The sequence below is a fragment of the Lutra lutra genome, chromosome 6, assembly GCF_902655055.1.
Source record: "Lutra lutra chromosome 6, mLutLut1.2, whole genome shotgun sequence".
NCBI classification, from domain to species: Eukaryota; Metazoa; Chordata; class Mammalia; order Carnivora; family Mustelidae; genus Lutra; species Lutra lutra.
The window spans coordinates 83,618,485-83,642,118 of NC_062283.1; the positions used below are offsets into that span (position 1 = coordinate 83,618,485).

Below are 23,634 nucleotides of genomic sequence, written 5' to 3' on the forward strand. Positions count from 1 at the left end.
GGCCCTATTGGCTATTGATATGAGCTTTCTTTGGTACTTTTCTTCAGATGTTTGCTTAACTAGAATATGTTTTTGAAAATCAGGGAATTGATGAAATGATTATTTGCTTAAATATCAGAGGTGCCAAAAAAACCTTTTCTGGCTCACTAATTCTAGTTTAGGGAAGAATCTCATATTTTATCACCCCAAGAGACTAGTTCAACCAAATATGAAATGTATTTATTCAAAATAATTATCTTAAACTGCATGTTCTTTTATCATCATCTCCTGACAGATTTATGTTAGATTGGGGGCATTGTCTTCTCTGTTTTATATGAACATTGTATCATACCTGATTGTTACAAAATACCTATTTGCTGTTTTCCTTTCTCTCTCACTTAGGAAAGGGTTAAATGCCTAGAGCTCCAGCGTGATACATGCTAGCATTTAAGAGAGCCAGTATTTAAAATAATAATTGTGTCTTACTAAACTGTTCTACCTCCTTCTGATTTTATTTCTCTTCTTTCTTTTTAAAGATATGAAAAAAGAACACAAATATTCCAAAGAAGAGTGTATGGATTTTCACTGGGGAACAGTTCTCCTTACTCACAACCAGAATCTAGGTTTATAAAGTCTATTAAACTAAGCCTGCTGTGATTTCCCCCTTTATTAAATATGAGAAGTATTTGCCATTAAGAAAAAAATCCAGCAGATTGATAACACTATTTCTGACAAATTAGAAGCAAGTACTGTTTGAAATGATAGCATACATTCAGTAGTTCTCTTAATTGGTATTATGAAAAAAAAAAATGTATTGATGATGGAGTTTTAGAAGGTCCAGAATTTCTGTGATAGGTCTTTGAAGCTTGTTTTTGTGGGCTCCGGTCTTAATAGTGCTCATTTTATTTTATTTTATTTTGTGTTTTTTAAAGCTAGTATTTTCCCTTTCATGTTTGAGGAAACTGCTATACTAATATCTATGGGGTGGAGATTTTTTTTTTTATCCACCGTACTAGGATCTCTTTGAGAAACAGTGCTATAGTTTGTGATGTTAGCTTGCTTGTAATAGAGGGCTTCTTGAAGTACTTCAGCAGCTGGGCTTGAGCAGGTAGTAAGAAGCTGTGCCTCATAGACACGGATCTTTGCAGATCCAAAGGAACCACTGAATTGTTTCCCCTCTGTTACGTTGTTACTAGTCTTCTTCTTCTTCTTCTTTTTTTTTTTTTTTAAGATTTTTTTATTTATTTATTTGACAGAGAGATCACAAATAGACAGAGAGGCAGGCAGAGAGAGAGAGGGAAGCAGGCTCTCTGCCAAGCCGAGAGCCCGATGCGGGACTCGATCCCAGGACCCTGAGATCATGACCTGAGCCGAAGGCAGCGGCTTAACCCACTGAGCCACCCAGGCGCCCCTGTTACTAGTCTTCTGATTGGTCCTTCTAGTTGCTCTTAGAAGCAGTGGTTTGGTAACAGATAGCCTTGCCTACCATGACCCTACGTATTTTTTAGGTTTTGTGTCATTTTGTGTGTGTGTGTATGTGTGTGTGTGTGTGTGTATGCTTTAATAAATTGCTAGTTATTGCTTAAAACTTTACAAAATTATTTCTCTTTTGCTTTAGCATCTGCTCCTCCTTTTGTCTACAAATTCTAGTCTTCAACCTAGTACAGTCATCCGATGATAAATATTACTACAATGACTTTTCTCTGATTCTTAATTGAGACCTGTTAATGAGATAATAAAAAATATCACTATTTCCATAATTGCCAAATCTAACATAATTGTGAGGATAAAGGACATTTTACTTAAGACAGTTACCATACTGGATATTCCCTGATATGGTACAAGCAAGCATTACTATTTCTTAAACTGAGTTTGATGAGCTTGACAATAGATAAAAGAGACAGAAATATAAAAGGTACATTTCTGAAAGCTATCATAAACAGAAATAAAGTTTTGAAGTCATAATTTCATTCTGTATAGAAATTGTGCATGCTTATTTATCTTATATGCTATGAATTGTTATAAATGTGTTACATATGTATTATGTTGTATGAAGTTAGAACAGTCTGTGAAAGACCTAGCTATTGTATAATTTATGGTTTATTTCCCATAAATAAAGATATATGTAAGTTGATTTCACTTTATCTACCTTAAGCTATAAAGGTGGTCTCAAACTTGAAGTTTCTCTGTGTTTTTGGCAGAAGCAAATATAAATCCTTTTTGGAAGAAAATACTTCCATCCCCGGCTTCTAAAGAATCCTGAAAATTTTCAACATCAATGAACAGAACACAGTTAAAAACAACCTGGCACATAGAGGAAAATGGCACAGTGAGCAAAACCCATCAGAAATACCCTACTTCAGAAGCAGGCACTTCAGATGGTATTGTTATCAGATTCAGATTATAAAACTCTTGACTACTTTTGAAGAAAATATAGAAGAAATAGCGCTTGGGTGGCTCAAGTCAGTTAAGTGTCCAGCTCTTGATTTCGGCTCAAGTCATGATCTCAGGTTGTAACAGGCTCCATGCTGGGTTTGGAGCCTGCGTAAGATTCTCTCTCTCCATCTGCCTCTCCACCCCCCAAAAAAAGAAATAAAAAAAAAATTTAAAAATTAAAAAAAAAAATCTTAGTAGTTGGGGAGGGTATGTGTTGTAATGAGTACTGTCTATTATATAAGACTGATGAAACACAAACCTGTATCCCTGAAACAAATAATGCATCATATGGTAATTAGTTTAATTTAAATTAAAAAAATAAAAATTCACTTATTAAAAAAAAAAGAGAATATAGACAAAATAATAGTGAATTGGAAGAAAGGTAATTTCCTGTGATCTTTCTTTTTGTGATACATGTTAGATGATACTTTCTGAACTACCTTCCTGCTTACTAATTCTGTTTTTCACTGTGTCTCTTCTGATGTGAATCCTTGTCACTGAATTTTGTTCATTTATTTATTCCCATAAATTTTATTTGGTTCTTTAAAGAGTTTCTAGGTCATTTTTTATAGTTTAATGTTTTCCCATTAATATCCATTTTTCCTTTAATGCATACTATCTGAAGAGATGACAGTTTTCTAGAACTGATGAAAGATACCAGTCCTCAGATTTAAGTAGCTCCTTAACTCTTAAGCAGAATTTAAAAAAAAAAAGAGAAATACATATCAGCAAATGACAGAATAATATTGCAGAATATGAAAGTAAAAATAAAAAGATTTTAAAGGTATTGGAAAAAAAGACATTTCCTTCAAAAATGTAACAGACAGCTGAATTCTCAGTAGCAATGATTAAAAGCATAAAGTGGTATAACCGTATCTTCACTGTGCTGAAGGAAGATAATTGCGAAACTGCCATTATGTACCCAGAAGAAATATCTTTCAAGAATGAGAACAAAATAAAGACATGTATAAAGTAACAAATACTGAGAGGATCTGCCATCAGGAAAATTATAAAAGAAATACTTCAGGCAGAAGGAAATACATTCCACTTGATTCCAGATTAAAGGTGCAAAGGAAAATGTGTTAAAATGAATGAAGTCATAAATACTTGGGTAAATCTAAATGAACTTATAAAACAACAATGACTGAAGGAGTTTAAAAATTAGAATAAAAGTAATATTAAAGAAGAAGAAAGTCTGTAAAGCTATAACCTAAATAGCCATATTAGTAACTTGGGAAAAAACCCAAAACAAAATGGAAATAAAACATAGGCTACTGAAGGAAAGAAAAAAATAAAGATAAGACCAGAAATCAGTAAAATAAAAAAAATAAAAAAAAACAATAAAAGAGGAGACTGACAAAGCAAGAAGTAGATTCTTTAAAAAGGAGTATTATTTCTGGTGAGCCTCATTAAGACAAAAAGGAGAGGAGGAATGGAAGAAGGACCACAAACAGATCTACAGACACTGAAGAAATAACAAAAGGCTATTATAAATCACTTTCTATCAATATATTTGAAAATATATATGAAGTGAAAAAGTCCAAGAAGAAAAATAACTTACCAAAACTGGCTTAAGAAAAATTAGAAAATAAATAATTTTATAACCCATGAAGAGATTGATGCAGAAAATTAATAAACTTATACAGATCTTTCTAGGCCCAGAGAGCTTTACCAATGAATTCTACTAAACCTCCAAGGAAAAACTAACTCTGATCTTATAACTTTTTATTGCTCTTCTTAAATTTATTTTTTTTAAAGTTGTCACAGCTTAAAGATCTTTTTGTCATTCATGTTCTGGAGTTTTAAAATGCTGTGAATAAATATGAGCCTTCTTTTATTATTCTGGAAGCTTGATATTAGTATCTTTGATTTGAAGATTTACGTATATCTTTTTTTTTTAATTTATTTATTTGACAGATAGAGATCACGAGTAGGCAGAGAGGCAGGCAGAGATAGAGAGAGGAGGAAGCAGACTCCCCGCTGAGCAGAGAGCCCGATGCGGGGCTCGATCCCAGGACCCTGAGATCATGACCTGAGCCGAAGGCAGAGGCTTTAACCTGCTGAGCCACCCAGGCGCCCCGCGTATATCTTTTTTAATCCCACTGAGAATACTAATTAGGTGTTTGCTTCTAATATATTTTTCTCTTCCTCTTCCTTTTTTTCCCCCTTCATGTTGATCTTATACTTTCTGTTTATCTCGTATTGTAGGGTGACTTCAAATGAGTGGTGAATCATGGCTGTTCACTGATAGTTAAGAATGAGGGATTGGGAAGGTTCCTGGGTGGCTCAGTTGGTTAAGTGTCCAACTTGATCTCAGCTCACATCATGATCATGATCTCAGGTGCTCCATGCTCAGCTCAGCCTGGAGTCTGCTTGAGATTCTTTCCCTTTGCCCCTTCTCCTGTTCATACACATTTGCTCTCTTTCTCTCTCAAATAAGTAAATACTAAAAAAAAAAAAAAAAAAAAGTGGGATTAGATAGGTTGAATGGAGGCAGAATTTGTTGATTGGAGTTTGCTTAGAGTAAAATGGACAGGGAGGAGCTTCTGGTTGGGCTAAAGATACCTAAATGCCAGAATAGGAAAACTTTACTCTGGGTCACTAATATCCACATCCTAGTGCCCTTAGTCCTCTGGCATATGGGTTCATTGTGGAAAATTTGGAAAATAAAAGTACCAAGAAGAAAAAAAAAATCACTTGTGAGCCTATCAGGCAGAGATAAGACTATTTATAAAAGATATGTCATGTATAATAGAAAGTTAGAACAACACTGCCCATTTTATTTTATTACTTGCAATTTGTAGTCATTAGTGTATCTTTCCCCATGCTGTAAAATTTCTTCTACGTTATCATTAATGACTATATAATATTCAATTACAAAAATATATTTTCTTTAGCCACTTTCTATTGGAGGTTGTGTATATGTCTATTTTTTCTTGTAAGTGGTGCTGCATGTAAACATTTGTAATAAATATTTGTACATAAATTTTTATCTTAGGATAAGCTGCAAGAAGTGTAATTTTTTAGCAAAAGAATAGGAATATTTTAAGGTGTTCTTATACTCACAATGCTTGGATCAGTTAAAGGCTGTACTTTGTTAAGTGGGCAGACATGGATCTGTGGTACTCTAATATACAGATTGTTGTTTACCTGGATCCCTTTTTCATCAACATGGGTTGGAGAGCTGCTGTATAGAAATAATTAAAAATACCAGTACCACCATCCCATGAAAAACAACATTCTGCTTTCTTTCTCATTCTAGTGTATCTTTTGGGTAGATTTTTTTAAACCATTGCATGGTCTTCAACTGCTGTTGAAAACAGATTTCTGCAGAAAAAAATAAGGGGGAGGGGAAATGTTAATATACTAGTTTATGGCATTTCTTTTACCAGCATCTTAAAAAGAATACCCTGTAGTTTGCTTAAACATTGGTTATATTGTCCCTGAATCTTTAATGGGCTCAAGTGCTCTTAGTGAGTTGGCTATTCCTGGTAGGGACCATCATTTATTGAACACCTCTGTGTCACAGTCACCAATCTGGGCACTTTCTGTACTTTTTATGCCCAAAGCTTGTGCCAATTTTGAGAGGTAGGTATTATCACCCCTTTAGAGGTTTTTAAAAATAAAGTTAAATGGCGATATGAAATGCTTCCAAGTCACACAGTTTGTGGTTGTCTAGAAGTCACTGGAACACGAGCTCCATGAGAACACTGAAATCATTTTGTTCACTGGTGTAGTCCCAGCATTAGATCAATCTTCACATGTAGTAGTCTATCAAGAAATATTTGTTGAATGCTGACAAAATGAATTAAGAGAGGTGGGATTTGAACCATAGCCATTTTGAACCTAAAACTCTTTCTGCCAGGCAGAAATCAACTTCTTCAGAGTTTTACTGTGAGGTTTGCCCCAAAGAGATGGACTTGGTCAGTGTTTGGTGTCTTCTTCCTCATTTTCATTTGCTCACTCATATAAATTGCTTTATGTAAAATGTCACTGTCATTTGAGAGAATCTTCAATTAAGTCAGACATAACTAAAATAATACTGAGTGTGTAAAAGGCTAAGCAGAAGTTAGAACTATTTTTTTCAAAAGTTCCTAAATCCACTCAAGCAGTTATTTTGAAGGATACTTTGAACTCTGTAATAGTTAAAAGTTCCTCAAGGATATGACATTTTCTCTGGTATCCCTTCAGATGCCCTGTGGAAGTTTCTGAGGATCTAATACTCACTAGGAAAAAAAAAAATTTTGCCTGAAGACTCAGCCCTGTATAGAACTGGGTTCTCACAAAGTTTTCATCAGAGAGCTTGCAGCTATGCTTAAAGGTCAGAAGACTGATAAGCAATGTGATAGGTCAGCTAATCATCTTCACCTTGGATGAGCATTTACAGTCCATCTGTCATATGTGAATATGAGATCTATCAAATACCAGTCTACCATATCCTAAAAAAAGAAAGTTTTTCATTTATATTTATTGTAGGCATCATTTATATAGAATAGATATCAAGGCACTTAGATTGACCCTGTCAAGTCAGATGAAGAAAAGGGACAGGTTTATGGTTTTCTCTCAAAAAAATTTTTTTTCAAAGATTTTATTTATTTATTTGACAGACAGAGATTACAAGTAGGCAGAGAGGCAGGCAGAGAGAGAGGAGGAAGCAGGCTCCCTGCTGAGCAGAGAGCCCGATGTGGGGCTCGATCCCAGGACTCTGAGACCATGACCTGAGCCAAAGGCAGAGGATTTAACCCACTGAGCCACCCAGGCGCCCCTCAAATTTTGTTTAATGAAGTCACAGTTTGCTCATTTTCAGCTCAGCAATTATTGGTCGAATGCCTACTGTGTGCTGGGCACCATACTACACACAGAGAGTACAGAAATGAGTTAATTACCCCTCCCTGGAACTCACAGTCTAGTCAGAGACAGACCCATCTCATGGAACATGGTGAAGGCTGTAGTGCTTGGGAGTGAGGAGGACAGAGGAGGACAGAGCATCTCCTGAGGAAGGAGAGGTGGGTGAGTCCAGGCTCTTACTTCACACTTGGACTCATACCAGAGCCTTCCATAACATTGCCAAGGGATTTTTCTAGAATTTATAAATCCAGTCATATCACTTCCATGTTTAAATGCCCCAGCAGTTCCCCACTAACTGCCCCACAGACTGTGGCCCCCTTTCAGCCACTCCCATGTCCCCCACTGCCCCACTGCTTTACAGCCTGCTTGCCCAAGTTCAAATCTTGCTCCTGCGACTTGTCAGCTCTCTGCAGCTCAGTTTCCTTAAACTGGGTGAATGTCAATAATCTGCCTCAATGTTATTGTGAAGATGAAATGATTTGATCTAAAACTCTGAGAACAGTGCCTCCTGCATGGTACTGGAGAAGTGATGCTTATTACGCCATTCCTTCTGTCTCCTAGACTGGGGGTAGTTTCTGTACCCATCTGGCTTTGCACAAGGTGCCAATTGCACAAATTGTTGCTACCATGTGATTTAATTCTTAGGCCGCTTCTCACCATTTCCTGTCTTTATCATCAATAAACTGGAGTTCTTGGCCTGATTAGATGGTATACTCTGAGATTAGGGATTTCGCCACAAATAATTTTTTGTTTTATTTTTGTGCTTCCCCACAGAACCTAAATACAGTGCATGTTGTGGACACTCAAATACCTATTTATTGAGGGAGGGGGAAATCTCCTTTCTCTCCAAGTCTCTTCTTGTGAAGTGTTTTCTGTTTTTTATTTTTTGTTTTTTTTGATCACCATTCTTTCCTTTTCTTCTCTCCACTGTGCTATTAGCATGTTAACATTTTTTACATATTTCTGCTATAGCTCTTGTCCCATTCCATTGTAATCATTCATTTCCATGTTCCACCCTCCCTCCCCTGCTTCATTTCTATTGCTTTCATTTGTCTCTCTGGCCTTTAGTAAAGGGACTGCATACAAGTAGACACTCATATATGAATGAATGCTCAATAAAGAATAATATCTGTTATATTAATGCCACTGTATTTGAGGGAATCTGAGAAAAATAAAATTGAGTGCTTTCTTTGTATCTATTTCTTTTGGTTAACTAAATGTCCAAGAAAGGCCTAATGATTTAACTACCCCAATTAAACAAGCAGGAAACTCTCAAATAAATATCCTTCTAATGTAGAGGCAAAACATTCCAATAATTTACCTGTGTCTCTGGTAGCTCCATGTGTTCTAAGATAAAATGTTCTGTCTCTAATTTTTAAGAGAATATCAAAATATGAAAACTACCTAAATTGTTATAGAGGTAAAAATGAGTAGTGAATTTTGACATTGCTTTAAAAAAATTATTTATTTGAGAGAGAGAGCACACACACAAATGAAGGGTGGGGGAGGGACAGAGGGAGAAGCCCGACTTCCTGTTCAGCAGGGATTCCCATGCTGGGTCTCTGTCCCAGAACCCTGAGATCATGACCCTGAGCCAAAGGCAGATCCTTAACTGCCTGAAGTCACAGTTGGCTGATTTTCAGCTCAACAATTATTTGTCCAGCTGAGCCACCTGGGCGTCCCTGACATTGCTTTCTTAAACCACTTTGAGAGGAAATTAAAATTGAATTAGATTTCACAGCTCTGAAAGTTCCTATTAAAAACTATTCTGATTGGGTATTGTATAACACAGTAGTAGGTGATGTAAGTTTCATCTTTTATGGATGTGATTGTAGATGAGAATTGATTGTCCCTATTGTCATATTTTGTTCCGTTTCCATGCTTTTCATTATCTTATAAAAGATAAATTGAGGGGTGCCTGGGTGGCTCTGTCTGTTATCGCCTTCGGCTCAGGTCATGATCTCAGTGTCCTGGATCAAGCCCTGTGGCAGGCTCCTGACTCCGCAGGGAGCCTGCTTCTCCCTCTCCTCCCCACTGGTGCTCTCTCTGACTCTCTCAGATAAATAAATAAGTAAATAAAATCTTTAAAAAGATAAATCTAAGTAACATCCTTTAGCAATGAAGAGGTAATGAAAAAAAAAATCATGCCCCTTCAGCTTAACGGGAGGGTGGAGATTGCATATATCATGTGTGTTTTAAACCCATGCTTACCATTTACTTACTTATTTTGATTTGTATTTTGCGGGGCTTAACTCCCAACCTTGACATCCAAAGTTGAATGCTTAACTGACTGAGCCACCCAGGCGCCCCAATTGAGAATTTTGTGTATTTCATTTTTCTCTTTTTATTCACCTTTTTATTGCTTTTCAGTAAAGATTTGTAGTTTTCATCATCTAGGCTTGTAAGTTATTGGATTTATTTTTAGATATATTTGGCTGCTAGAAGCAGTATTTTTTCACAAGGTATTTCTGTTGGATGTTAACTGTGTGACACGTAGTGACTGTTGAACGTTGATTTTTCCCTCACAGTCTAACTCACAGTCTGACTTGATCACCCACTTAGTTGTTGTTGTTCTTCTCCTTCTTCTTTTTTTTTTTTAAGTTGCCTCTTTGCCCATCAGGGTCCTTGAACTCACTGACCCAAGATCAGGAGGTGGGCACTCTGCAGATGGAGCTAGCCAGGCGCTCCTCCTTAATGCTTGGGATTTAAATGCTTGCTTACCACCAGATCGTCCTGTAGCTTTCCTCAAGATGAGACGTCATTATAACGGAACCGTTCACACATTCTGTTTTATGATTAGTAAGAACTGTACAGTTGTTGGTAATATATCTCCATGACTAAATTTCTTACAGAAGTGAGGGAATGTGTATTTTAAACAAATACATTTCAGAATATAAATAAATTTCTTCAACTGTGATTTTTTTATTTGTTGGTATAAATTTAACTCTGATTATTAGCATAAGTAGTAGAACTTTTGGGTCTTCTTACTTCCAAAAAACATTTTATGCCAGTTTCAGGTTTCTCCTTTTAGTTTCATCTCCATTCCAAGCTGCCCCACTTCTGAGAACCCAGACTCTAAAATTCCTTTTAGGCTCATAATTTCCATTCTTCCTCATTCCTTGCCCCCTCCCTCATTCCCACTCCCACACTTGCCTGATCCCCTGTCTTCTACCAGTTCTCACATTTGTGTCCCCATGCTCCCAACCCTTTTCAGCCACTACAGCCATAATTTGATTCTTGTCAGCTTTTCTGTTCAGTTTCCCCTGCCTTCCTTTCTCCCCACGCCATGTTATCTTTTTGTCCCATCCCTCCACTCCCAGCTTGGAAATTGCAGGCTACCTGGACCATTTATAATCCATGATTTCCGGTTCAGCTGGGCTCCCAGAGCATGAAGGTCTTTGCAGTTTTCTCTTGTTGACTCAGTCTTCTTTGCACCATGGATTTGCAACCATTCTTCACTTGGGATGTCTTATGCCCCTCGTTACAGGGCCCCAGCTAAACTTTTTCACTCCCAAGAGATATTCTTAGTTCCCCAAGAAAACTGAGGATGTCCATCACCAGGGGCTTCTAACTTCCTCTGGCTGTATCTCAGTTTTTTGTTGTTGTTTTTTTAATCTTCCTCTCAGCCTTCTTCTGATATTGCCTATCTTTGAGGCTAACCTCCTGAGATGGTGTAGATTAAACTGACTTTTTAAGCCAGTTTCTTAAAATGAGCTTATTTCTTGATTTTTGTTTGTGTGAGTTTATTGTGAAGACAGTTTTGAAATAAGCATGCTTGGACAATTCTCTTGCCCCTTGTGAGAGTACAGATGACCCTAGATTGACATGACCTTGTGGCATGCTCACTTTCAGTTACCACAGTTTAATTCATGAACACCAGTCCCCCAACAACGTGGTTCAAGTTTCAGTTACCAAGATTTATTAACTGTGAGGAGTTGCATTGAGTACAGTTTTTGCTGCTAGCTTTTTCAGTCCACAAATCACCATGTAAATAACAGATGCATATGGCGGCCAGTGACCAACATGGCTTTTTCTAATGTCTATCAGTGATTGTTACTATGCATCTGTTGATCATTCACAGACAGCAAAGCAAGCAGTTGTGTTGCTTCCTTGTCCGTGGGTGGTAAATGTACATGACATTTTATACAGATGGATGGTTGAAAGAGAAAATTAGCTGATGAAAGTAAAAATTCAGAAACGGAAAGAAAAGTGATAATGCCAGAAGTGAAATTCAGTTCACATGTAAATGGGGTTCTGGAAGAAAAAGCCAACTGTAGGAATGTTAACACTGCCTCTATCCACAGACTGTAGCTAGCTATGCTGCCAGAGGAGCTTAGGGATGGTGAGTTTATGGATATAGTGAGGAGCGTGGTCATGATGGAGAGGATGAGGATGTCCTAGAACAAGGGACACTGGCATAAGAATTCATATTAAAGGGGGGGCCCCTGGGTCGCTCAGTGGGTTAAGCCTCTGCCTTTGGCTCAGGTCATGATCCCAGGGTCCTGGGATCTAGCCCCACACTGGGATCTCTGCTTGGCAGGGAGCCTGCCTCTCCCTCTCTGCCTGCCTGTCTGCCTCTCTGCCTACTTGTGATATCTCTCTCTCTCTCTCTCTAATAAATAAATAAATAAAATCTTAAAAAAAAAATAGAATTCATATTAAAGGAACTCATGGAGATACTTCACGTTATTAAAAGTCCAAAGGTTAAAAGATGGAAAATTAAGCGTGGAAAGGAATGTGGTGGTTTGCCAAGGCCTGGAAAAGATATTTACTCTGTATTGTAAGCTGTATGATGAGAAGATAAAGCACTGTTCAAACATTCTTCATAAGTTTATTATCATGAAGACTTTAATTCTCCATGTTTTAAATTATAGTATACTAAATACGATGAGTTTTACAATTTTTTCATTTCCCTATATGTTCATCTCCGACAGAGTTTTTAGTGTTTTTGATAGAGACTTAAAAATTACCTTTCATATGTTTGTGCCTGCTTACACCACCATTGAAGGCTTAGGGAAATCTGTTCGTGCTCTCTGCTAGTGCCTTGTTCTGTTTGCCATTGTTGACTTGTTTGTCCAACCTCTTCCTCTGGTGACTCCCTATTTCAGTGGATATACATACACTTAGGTTTTTGATTTCCTAGGGAAAAGACTTCACCTAGACCCTGTTGTGTTTGAGGCCCACTATATCCTTTTTTTTTTTTTTTAAGGATTTTATTTGTCAGAAAGAGAGAGCAAGCGCAGATGGGGGGAGAGGCAGGCAGTGGGAGAAGCAGCATCCCTGCTGAGCAAGGAGTCTGATGTGGACCCTATCCCAGGACCCTGGGATCATGACCTGATCCAAAGGCAGGCACTTAACTGACCAAGCCACCCAGGTGCCTGAGACCCACTATATTCTTGCTCCCTTTTCCTTTACCCTTATTTTCTTCTGAAATAAGTCAGACCTGCCAGTTCAGTTTACTTATTATTTCCTTTCTCTTTAGTTCTTGCAGTCACTTGACATTAGGCACCTCAAGGACAAAGGTCATGTCTGTTTTATTACTGAGTATCCAGTACTTAACCTGGCAACTGACATATACAGTTAAACTTGGTGTCCCATTTGTGGGAGCGAGTTCATAAAAGCCTGCACCCACCATCCACCTTGTCCCATTTACTCATTCCTCGGGTCTGTGTTATCTCTTTAGCTTGGCTTTGGGGAAACACCACTCCACCTGTCACTACATCCATTCCCCTTTGCATATTCTTTGTTCTTGCCAAAGTAGGCTGCTCGTTGTTCATTTGCTGCCTTCCATTTCTTCCTTCAGAACTGTCCTGATGCGGTCCTTCCTCCTACAAGTGTTCTCTATCAGATCATCTATCATATCATACCATCATCTCCCCCTTTCAGAGTCCTGGCTAAAGCTTTTCTCCCTGAAGCCTTCTCTGATCTCATTCTCTCCAATCACTGCAACCTTTCTCCTTCTTTAAACAACTGTGGAATGGGAGCTGCTTCTAGCACCTGCCAAATATGAGCCATTTATGCTGTCATATTTATGTTTTCCCGCACAGATAGAAGCTCCCTGAGGCATTTCTTCCTCTTTCCTGTGCATAATTCAGTCTTTACACATAGTTGGTACTGAATGCGTGGTTTGTTGGATTTTCCTGCAAAGTGAGATTCCAGAGATCTGTCAAGGAAACTGCATGCTGCTAAAAATATTGAGGGTTGTTCTATGGATTATTATTATTATTATTATTATTATTATTTGCTCCTTTTCTAATTCTCAAGTAAAAATTCTTTCTGGTGTATCTATCTATCTTAAAATGCCAAAGGCCCCAAGAGTGGAGAATGAGAAAGTGGCAAAATGTTAGAGCTGAAAAGATTTTTAGAGATCCATGTAGTCTAGCCCTTTAGTTGTATAGGGGAGTAATCTGATGTCTAGAGCATGTACGTGATCTCCCCCAAGTTATACAACCAGTTTGTGGTAACGTTTGGGCCCACAGTGCAGGTGCCTAGTCCTGTCTAGTAGAGCCTGTTCCCACAAGCTGCTGTGGGGCATGGGGGATGTTAGGATATTGTTTAGGTTTGTGTAGTTAAATTATGTAAAAGAGGCATCTACTAGTCTCATATTGCCTTTTGTGGATTAACAAATAAGAAAGAATTAAGAAAAAATGAAGAATTAAGAAAGAATTAAGAAAATGAACCTCTAAATAGATTGTTTTCCTCTCTCCTTCCCTTAATTATTTCCAAATTCTGACTGGATTCATTTGCATTCACTGAGAAGTTTCTGGAAGCATTCATCTTCGATGGCATAGATTCGTTTGCTAACACTTAAGTAAACTTTTTCTTGAAGTATAACATACATAAAGAAAAATGCACAAAGCCTAGGTGTGGAGTTTGAATTTTCACAAAGCACAGACATCCATGTGACCTGACATCAGGAAACAGAGCAGCACCAGCAACTTTAGAGACATTTGATGAAATAAAAGGGTTTGAAGCCATATAATTTTTTTTTCTCTCTGCAGGTATTGTCAGTCTGTGTGTTAACAACAATCCTTGGTTGTATATTTGGGTTGAAACCAAGCTGTGCCAAAGAAGGTAATTACTGTAGTAATTCACATGCACACACACACATGTGTGTATGTGTGTTGCTATTTAGACTACTTCAGAATATGATTGAGAAAAGCATCATATCCTAATCTGTGAGTGGTCCATAGTTATGGCAGACTTGATGCTGGTTTGAGCCTTCTTGAAGCTCTTTCATTGAATTAGCTATATAAAATTTTATTTATTTGCAAAACTGCATCCTAAAACAACAAAGAGGGGCTTGGACCAAAAAAGTCAACCAAACAAAGAGGAAACCCCAAAACAACAACAAAAAAATTCAAACAAACAAGCAAATAATGGCCTAAAGATTCTGGTGCTGGGCCCATGGAGCCCTCTCCCTACCTCTCTCCAGGGATTCCTAGGACACTCTTTCCCCAGGGAGTTAGTCTCTGAAGCAGTTCTGGCGGGGTTACTAAGTAACCATTCAGTGTCACTGGGCAACCCGAAACTTACTGTTACGTGCCCTCATGGCTTTTAAAATTGTGGGCCTTGGTGGTCAGGAGCTAGGATTATTGCTTTTTTCTGTTGGATTTGTATTATCTTACAAGTGGATTTTAGTAATCTAATGAAAACCTAGCTTTTTCCAAGTATGTAGTAAACAGTTATAACATAAAATTATTGTTTTTAATAAAAAGTCTTCCTTCCATATCCACCATGTATCCGTTTTAACAGAAACTTGCTAGTACCAACTATAGCCCAGCGTCTTGTGGGCTGCTGGGACACAGTATGCTGGGCCAAATCCACATGTGGTCTTTGTCCTTAGGAAGCTGGGAGTCTAGTGTGAGACCAGGCTATTAACCAAATGCCCTAGTTCAGATGGAAGGAAGTGACGGGGGTGGGGGAGGGTAGGGGAAGGACGAGGTTTTATAAAAGCTTCAAAAAAGGAAATCATACCTTGACTGGGGAGTTCACGCATTAGGCTGGGCCTAAAGGCTAAATGGGTGTTTTAGGTGATGGGGACGGTCGCTCCAGCAGAAAGCTCGCATAGGGACATTACATTACTTCTTTTATAAATCCAGACTGGGGGTGGGGTATGTCAGGCATTCTTTCTCTTTCTGAAATATTCAGAGAATCACTTTTAAAATCTTACCTCACATACGAAATTTTAGAGAACATTATGGCTGTTGAAGCCAGTCTTTCCTGAGCGTAAAACATTCAGCACAAGTCCTCCTTCTGACTTTTCTTTACCGAGCCGTAAGGATTTAAGTCTTACAAGCCCCAGTCGGGTTTGTAATCAGTTTTAAAAGTTCTATTTCTCTATGACAAGAGATAAAAACTCTGTGCCTTTTATTTGTGCCACTTTCTGTGTGTATTTCTGAAAAGATTCTTGGGTGCCTTTATTACACCGTCCGTGTTCTGTCAGGTAGGATTTGAATCTATCTATCTTAAGTCTATCAGTTGATTGCTTTGTGCTTCTGTGATCTGAAAGCTCTAATGCAGTATTCACTATTTTCAGTTAAAAGTTGCAAAGGTCGTTGCTTTGAGAGAACATTTGGGAATTGCCGCTGTGATGTTGCTTGCATTGACCTTGGAAACTGCTGTCTGGATTACCAGGAGACATGTATAGAACCAGGTAAATAAAAATATGCAGGGAAAAAGAAGGGACCATGGACATTAGTGAAAGATCAGAGATAAGTTCTGCATCTTTTAGGTATGTGATTTATCTAACTCATTCGAGATTTTTAAAATTTTGGCTTTTGTATTTCCTTAGAGAAAAAAAAATTACAAGTTTTGCCTTATTTAACCCTTTATGGCTAGCCAAACCATGCCTCGTTTTAACGTATGCTGAAAGCCAGTATAATCTAATTTGCACTTTAACGTCAAAAGGCTGCTTGAAATATATGAATATTTTCAGTGTGGGCTCATTACAACAAGAGTTCTTAGACATCTACTTCTTTTTATTGAAGTGTAGAGTTGACACAGAATGTTACATTAGTTTCAGTGTACTTACGTGTCTGCTTACACTTCAAAATAAAATAATCAGAATATGGAAATATTCTCAGTTTGATTTGGATTTCTCTACATATGACTTGCATATTTAATATTTAAATGAGAACGGGCTAGGTTCAGATTAAATTCAGAGAACCCTGAAGATGGTTGGAGGAAAAAGCCTGAATTATATGATAATAATGTTTGTCCATGTTTTAAAATGATGAAATTCTGTTCTTTTTAGCAGCATAATAGCAATTGTTTCTTGCATGTTTTCTGTCTGTTAGTTCAGCTCGACCACTGCGGTGGCAGGCTCTGTGAGGAACTACGAGTTATGAAAGTGTTCATGGTGTCTTGTGGATCCTGCTCCAGAAGAGAGCAAGTCTGGGTCCATGTCAGATGTGTTGAATTGGGACCTTAACGTGTATTTTGTTGTTTGTTTCTAGAACGTATATGGACTTGCAGCAAATTCAGATGTGGTGAAAAAAGGTTGTCCAGAAGCCTTTGCTCCTGTTCCGATGACTGCAGAGACAAGGGCGACTGCTGTATCAATTATAGCGCCGTGTGCCGAGGTCAGCTCTCCATGCATCCATCTTGTTCCACGGCAGCCCGCCATCCTCCTTGGTGGTGGTGGGGTTTTGCAGAGGGGTCATTTTTTATACTATGAGTCTTACCTAGGGATCAACTATGTTGGCTGAGAAAATATTTAAGAAAACATTTTACTAAGGAAAGATTCAAACACATGTGAGTAAAGAAAGTACGCAGTGAATTTTGTACCCATCCATCGGGTAAAGAATTACTACTGTCTACACTCAGCAAATCTTGTTCTAGCCGTAGTCACTCCCTCTCCCGCTACCGCCCCCTTCATGTTATTTTAACATCAGCTCCATATTTCATGCTGCCTTGTGGAAAGATGTCTTTTGCAGTCCTGGCTGACTTCCACGTGTTGAAAGAACAGATGTGAAATTACAGCCCAGGGTCATAGGATATTATGTAAACTGATGCTATGCTGATGTTTTGTCCCAGGGTTCTTTGCAATTGATATGAGAGGAACTATGATATCGAGGATTTAGTACTAGAAGATGTTGTTGGATAGATAAAAGGAGGCTTGTAGGGGCACCTGGGTGGCTCAGTGGGTTAAGCCTCTGCCTTTGGTGCAGGTCATGATCTCAAGGTCCTGTGATCTAGCCCCACATTGGGCTCTCTGCTTAGCAGGGAGCCTGCTTCCCTTCCCCCTCTCTCTCTGCCTGCTGCTCTGTCTGCTTGTGATCTCTCTCTGTCAAATAAATAAATAAAATCTTAAAAAAAAAAAAGGAGGCTTGTAAATTTTGCCTGAAAATATTAACAACTCAAGAGTGAAAAAGATGCCTCTCAGTTCTCACGAATACAGTAATATGTTTTAGTCTTACAATTACACATTTTTTTTCTTTCTGATATCAACTAACTCTTACTATGAAACAGTGTAACTTTCTGTATTTGTTGTATTTTCCTAGAATCATGCCCCATATTATCTATATATCTGTTAACATTTTGGTTTTGGACCCTTTCATAATGTCTCCCAGCATCACAATCATTGGTACTATTCAGTGTGTTCAACTTGTCTTATTTCTTGAAAATATTTTAGGAGAGAAAAGTTGGGTAGAAGAAACATGTGAGAACATTAATGAGCCAGAGTGTCCAGCAGGGTAAGATGATGTTCTGAAATGCTATTTTTCTGAGGTACTATTTTTTTTCTCTTTCCAAATTGAAAAGATAAAAATAATAACCAATCATTGGTTCACTAAATGGTATTTTTAGTCAGGCCTTGTGTTGGGCACTGGTGGTATAGAGTTAATTATGGAATGACCTCCCCTTCCAGAAGCTAACAGAAAAAAGGTTGTTGACTATTTAGTCTGTAGTGTTCATGAGCAGTGGGTGGAAATCTTTTGTCTTTCTCCTTAGGAAGGAAGACCCTTTACTTCCATTTGTAGCTTTGAGAGTTAAATCTATAGCAAATTACTTTACAGTTTTCTTTTAATTTTTTGTATTTTGGTTCACTTATAAATTAGAGGGATAAGCAATGTATCTGTGGGAGAATGTTGCATAATTTTTATAATTCATTTTGGTTCTTTTTACCCTTAAAGTATTTTGCACAGTACCTTATGTATGCTAGGCCATCAGAAAAATTTGTGTGCAATTCATGGGAGGGGGGATTTTATGAAGATGTTACATACATTTATCTCTACTCCACTTGAGATCTCTTACCTCGTATAATTTGAATTATTCATCTTCAGAAATACATTTTTATCTTTTTAAAGTCATCATTTTTTTCCAAACTATTAAAATTTTTAAAGCTGTGCTTTAGCTTATTTTTTTGGTGTATATAATTTATTTTTGCTTTATAGGATGTGTATTCTTTTCTTTGGGATGAGAGAGTACTTTTTTGTTTAAAACAATAGTAGTAGCTGCAGCAAAAACTAAACCCAAACCAAAAAATTACAGTAGAAGAGACTTTTTTCAAAGGGACCTCTCTTGTACTTTGTGCTGTCCTTTAAGTCCAAGATTTATTGGAAAATTTAGATTTAGTGAATTTTAATCTTTCTTTTCCTTCTACATACTGATCATGATTTTTCAGTTGTAATATTGATCCTTTTAGTGGAAATGTAACTGTTCCTTTCTTTACAATGAGATCGTAATTAGGAACCTGTGCTATGATACTAGAAGTATTTACCTGGTGGCACGATGAGCAGTTTATGTTTTATGTTGAGTGAATACAAATGATTTTATACAGTGATGAACCATTGAGACCCTATGCATCTGATTCTGGAATCTTCTAACTGAGCTATGGTGCAAACTTGAGTTAGTGGAAATTACATACCAATTTTTTTTTTCTTTTTCTTTTGTGTTTGTGTGTGAGAGTAAGCTGAGGAGGAGGTAGAATTGAAAAAAAGGGAAGGCAAAGTTAGGCATTTACTGTCATTTAAATTACTGAGTAAACTTTAAGTGGGAAGTTCTTTTATGGTTAGCCTGTGATCTATAACTCTCCTACTGTCCACCAGGTATTATTATAAGTTCAGAAGTTCTGAACCATGCCTGTTCTGGTTTGGCCGTATAACAGCTGCCCATAGTTGTTCTCCTTGACTGAGCACATCACTGTAAATGTTTCTCCTCCTTTGGATTTCCACACCACGTGCATTGTGTGTGTGTGTGTGTGTGTGTGTGTGCATGTGCATGTGCACACGCGCACATACCCTCATTGTTTGTTCCTAGCTTTGGGTCATTTCCTTGTTTATTTATTAAAAAGTAATGAATACATTTCAAACATCTCTACTAAATAGTACTGTCTTTTCAGTATAGTAAATTTAAAAACTCAATTTTATATATAGTTTATGTGATATGAACTACCATCTAGCAGATTCACATAGAGATGATATCGGAAAGTGGTTGTTCAGGAAAAAACTTACTGGAAACAAAAACGTAATTTAGAGAATGCTATTTATTAGCATTCTGCAAACTGGGAAAATATTATTATATTTTAGTAGCATTTGGTCCAGCTTTTGGAATAGCAGGGACTATGAATGCTAGTCTCCATACAGTGGTTCAACATGGTCTGAGTGCTTGAGAAATCCTATTTGATGATATATGTTAGTCTCCATACAGTGGTTCAACATGGTCTGAGTGCTTGAGAAATCCTATTTGATGATATATGTATATATCATACAGATAATGAAATGTAAAAGCATGTATATTGCATATCAATGTGAAATCTCCTTTATAAGGATGTTTGCTGAACTTGTTAGTTTCCTTTAGATCACATGCTAACCTAAGTGAGAAATCTTCATTGGACTTGTGCCAAGGAAGGAAAAGAACCTTCACTGGATGTGTGTTCCATCTGCTTTTTTAAACATTTTTTTTTCCCTTTCTCATTATCCAGGTTTGAAATGCCTCCGACCCTCTTATTTTCCTTGGATGGCTTCAGGGCAGAATATTTACACACCTGGGGTGGCCTTCTTCCTGTTATTAGCAAACTAAGTGAGTAACTTCGGAGTTCACTATTGGGAGTGTCACTGTTTCAGTGAGATAGACTAGGGATGCGGGCTTTCTTTGGAAAAATACTGGCAGGATGTGTTTTACCAAACATCACTACGATGAAGTAGTTGAATCTGATGATAAGGAATTAGTCTCCAATATTATAATTACTTTGAAGCTACCTTTTAAATACTTCTAAGGTAATACAGTTTATACACACACACACAACACACACACACACACACACACACACACACTATAGATACCTGTATGTATGTATGTATTTTTTCTTAGAATTTTGGATTCCTTTTGTGGAAAAATCATTTATTTGATATTTATTACATCTTAAAATGGAATTTTCAAAACTGAAAGTATTTCTGATATGATTCTAGTAGTGTAGAATATTTGCTAGTTATCCTATAGTATCATGTAGCATCCTTCCAATTTCTTTGCCTCATATAAGGCCTTAACTGAATGATTATTCTGTAAGTTATTGATGCAGTAGTAGAGTGGTCTTAATATTAATGCTCAAGTCTTAAATCACATTAAGCCCCAGTTATATGGGTATCACTTGTATCATCACTGCTTATTGAGAAAGGAAAAAAATTGCATATGGGCATAAAAACTGTAGAACTTGGCTCATTCTCAGTGATGAGCAGTTAAGTAGTTACAGTGTAATGTGAGGCTGAAATAGAAGTTAATACAATGATTTTAGTGTTCTGGAATTTTAAAATATTATTTATTAGCCTTGAGTATATGAGATTAGTTTAAATATGAAAATCACTCTCAGTAATTACACATGTGCATTTATTTTACTTCTTTTATGATGAACCAAAATAATTTTGGGAAACTTTAAAAAAATTTCTCTTTTTAATTTCTACCTAGAAGAGAATAATTTTTATAAGTAATCATTGACATGAAAAAAAATCTTTAGCAAAAAAGCGGGCATGGTCAAGGAAGGCTCTGTTCTTAGCAGTTAGGCCCACAGGCTTTAAGGCCTGAATCTGGTCCTTTGTGACCCTTAGGGGGTCCATTTATTTCCATGGCACCAAAGATGGCATCCCGGGTTCAGAATTAAGGAGTTGTGGGTACTATATGTGAAGTTTTAAAAGAAACCAGCACATAGTCAGCCTAAGCCCTAGCTTTGGATACATAAGGGACATACCCTGTAATTCTGCCCTGCTTGGAAGGCATTGAGATAGATAGACACTTGCTAATTTGAGGAACACTTTCAGCAGTGACTTATTGAAATGCTAGAATCATTAGTTTTTGTGTTTTTTTTTTCTCAGTAGTAGAGGCAGGAGAAAAGGAGCATGATACCGTGAGCATAACACCAAGGCCAAATCCAGAGCAGTCCAGCTTCTGTGCTTTCTCCAGCATGAAGCAAGAAGATGCCTTTTGTCTTTAGAGCTGTGTTGAGTTTGTCCAGACATAGATGGTTCTGGATTTTCACACGGGGACATTGTCCCCCTCAGCTGCTGCTTCAGCCTTGTTTTAATTTTGCAGATTTTGGCATCAGTGCAGGTTTTTTTTTTTTTTTTTTAACTACCTCTTATAACTTAGGTATATGACCACTAAGTAATATCAGACAGAGATATAGTAGGTGTCATTATTGTACATGCTCCTTCTGGAACTTAATATTATTGATAAGTATGGGATAATTCTTTCATTGGCTTAGTTATTTTGTTCAATATTTTTTTGAGAAAAATTAACTCAACATTGCATTTGATTCTACAATGTTGATTTATAATTAACTCTAAATTTTTATATGGTTAGAAATCCCTCCTGGGTTATTTTTTTTAAAGCTGTTTAGACTTATTTGGTAGGAAAGCTAGATGAAGTAAACACATTGTCAGTTGCATTTAATAACAATCTTTAATTTGTTTCCCTTATAGAAAACTGTGGAACATACGCCAAAAACATGAGACCAGTATATCCAACAAAAACTTTTCCCAATCACTATAGCATTGTCACGGTAAGCTCCAAGTTTCAACTTTTGTATGTTCACAGAAGAGAGATGTAAATGTTGCATTTTTTGAGCCAATAATTAGACATCAGATCACTTTTTTCCAATACGTGGTTAAGCGAGGAAACCTAGTCTTTGCCACTAATTATCTGTAATTTGGGGAAGGTCACTTTACCTTCTGGTCTCAGTTTTTCCATCTTGAAAAGAAGTGACTAAAGACTCTTCTTGGTTTCCTTTCAGTTTAAGATTCTCCAATTTTTGTGTCTTGTTTCTTTTTATAGTTTTGTAGCTTACTCTATTTGTACAAATTTGTCCTACATTTATGGGTTCTCAACTTGTCTTTCTGATCACCTTGATGTATAAGTTTAAGCAATCCAGTTTGTCTGACTCCCGATAGATTTGCAGCCCTGTTTTTGTTTCAAAGTTTCCCAGTTTAATTGGAGTCCAGAAAAATAGTCAAATTCATTAGGCATTATGGTTGAAGCCTGGAAATTAATTCTTTAGCCTATATTAATACAAGTCTATGCTCAGACTCAACTAAAAGTTTGTTCTACAGAAATGCTTTACTCAGCAATGCAAAAGGAAAATAGGACACTTTTTTAAAAAATTGGAGAGGCTGTAGGGGTGCTGGATGGCTCAGTTGGTTAAGCACTTGACTCTTGATTTTGGCCCAGGTCGTGATATCAGGGTTATGAAATCCGGGCCACGTTGGGCTGGGCTCAGCGTGGAGTCCGCCGGCCCCTTTCCCTCTGCTCCTCCCCCGCCACTTGCACACTGTCTTTCTCAAATAAATAAATACATAAAAATAAAATCTTTAAAAAAAATTGGGGAGGCTGCCTATTTATATAGCTCCTCATCCATACCATTCTTAACTTAATTTCTCCTGTTACATAATTTAAAATGCATTTACTATATTATAAAATCTTGAGTAGTTGGTTGTGTTTTGATAGTCATGATGTTTTGTTCTTCTCTCCTTAAACTACATTAAGTTTCTTGCAGCTTCAGTTACCTGTTTTCTCTTCAGTGCTTTCGTTCTTGAACTTTATTTCATGTTAAAAAACTGACAACTTGAGGGGCCCCTGGGTGGCTCAGTGGGTTAAAGCCTCTGCCTTCGGCTTAGGTCATGATCCCAGGGTCCTGGGATCGAGCCCCACATCGGGCTCTCTGCTCAGCGGGGAGCCTGCTTCCTCCTCTCTCTCTCTCTCTGCCTGCCTCTCTGCCTAATTGTGATCCTGTCAAATAAATAAATAAAATCTTAAAAAAAAACAAAAAACAAAAAAAAAATCTGACAACTTGAGGGTGGTTGGGTTATGGACATTGGGGAGGTATGTGCTATGGTGAGTGCTGTGAAGTGTGTAAACCTGGAGATTCACAGACCTGTACAC

At 37.4% G+C, this 23,634-nt stretch overlaps 1 protein-coding gene across 1 annotated transcript in view; it reads left to right on the forward strand.

Moving 5' to 3' along the window:
- The window catches only part of ENPP1 (ectonucleotide pyrophosphatase/phosphodiesterase 1), a 75,488-nt gene that overhangs the window by 21,708 nt on the left and 30,146 nt on the right, over positions 1-23,634 (forward strand). The window contains exons 2-7 of the mRNA XM_047733702.1: positions 14,265-14,337; positions 15,803-15,919; positions 16,722-16,847; positions 17,900-17,960; positions 20,189-20,286; positions 22,179-22,258. Coding sequence (XP_047589658.1) covers positions 14,265-14,337; positions 15,803-15,919; positions 16,722-16,847; positions 17,900-17,960; positions 20,189-20,286; positions 22,179-22,258 — 555 coding nt within the window. The remainder of the gene's footprint in view (positions 1-14,264; positions 14,338-15,802; positions 15,920-16,721; positions 16,848-17,899; positions 17,961-20,188; positions 20,287-22,178; positions 22,259-23,634) is intronic.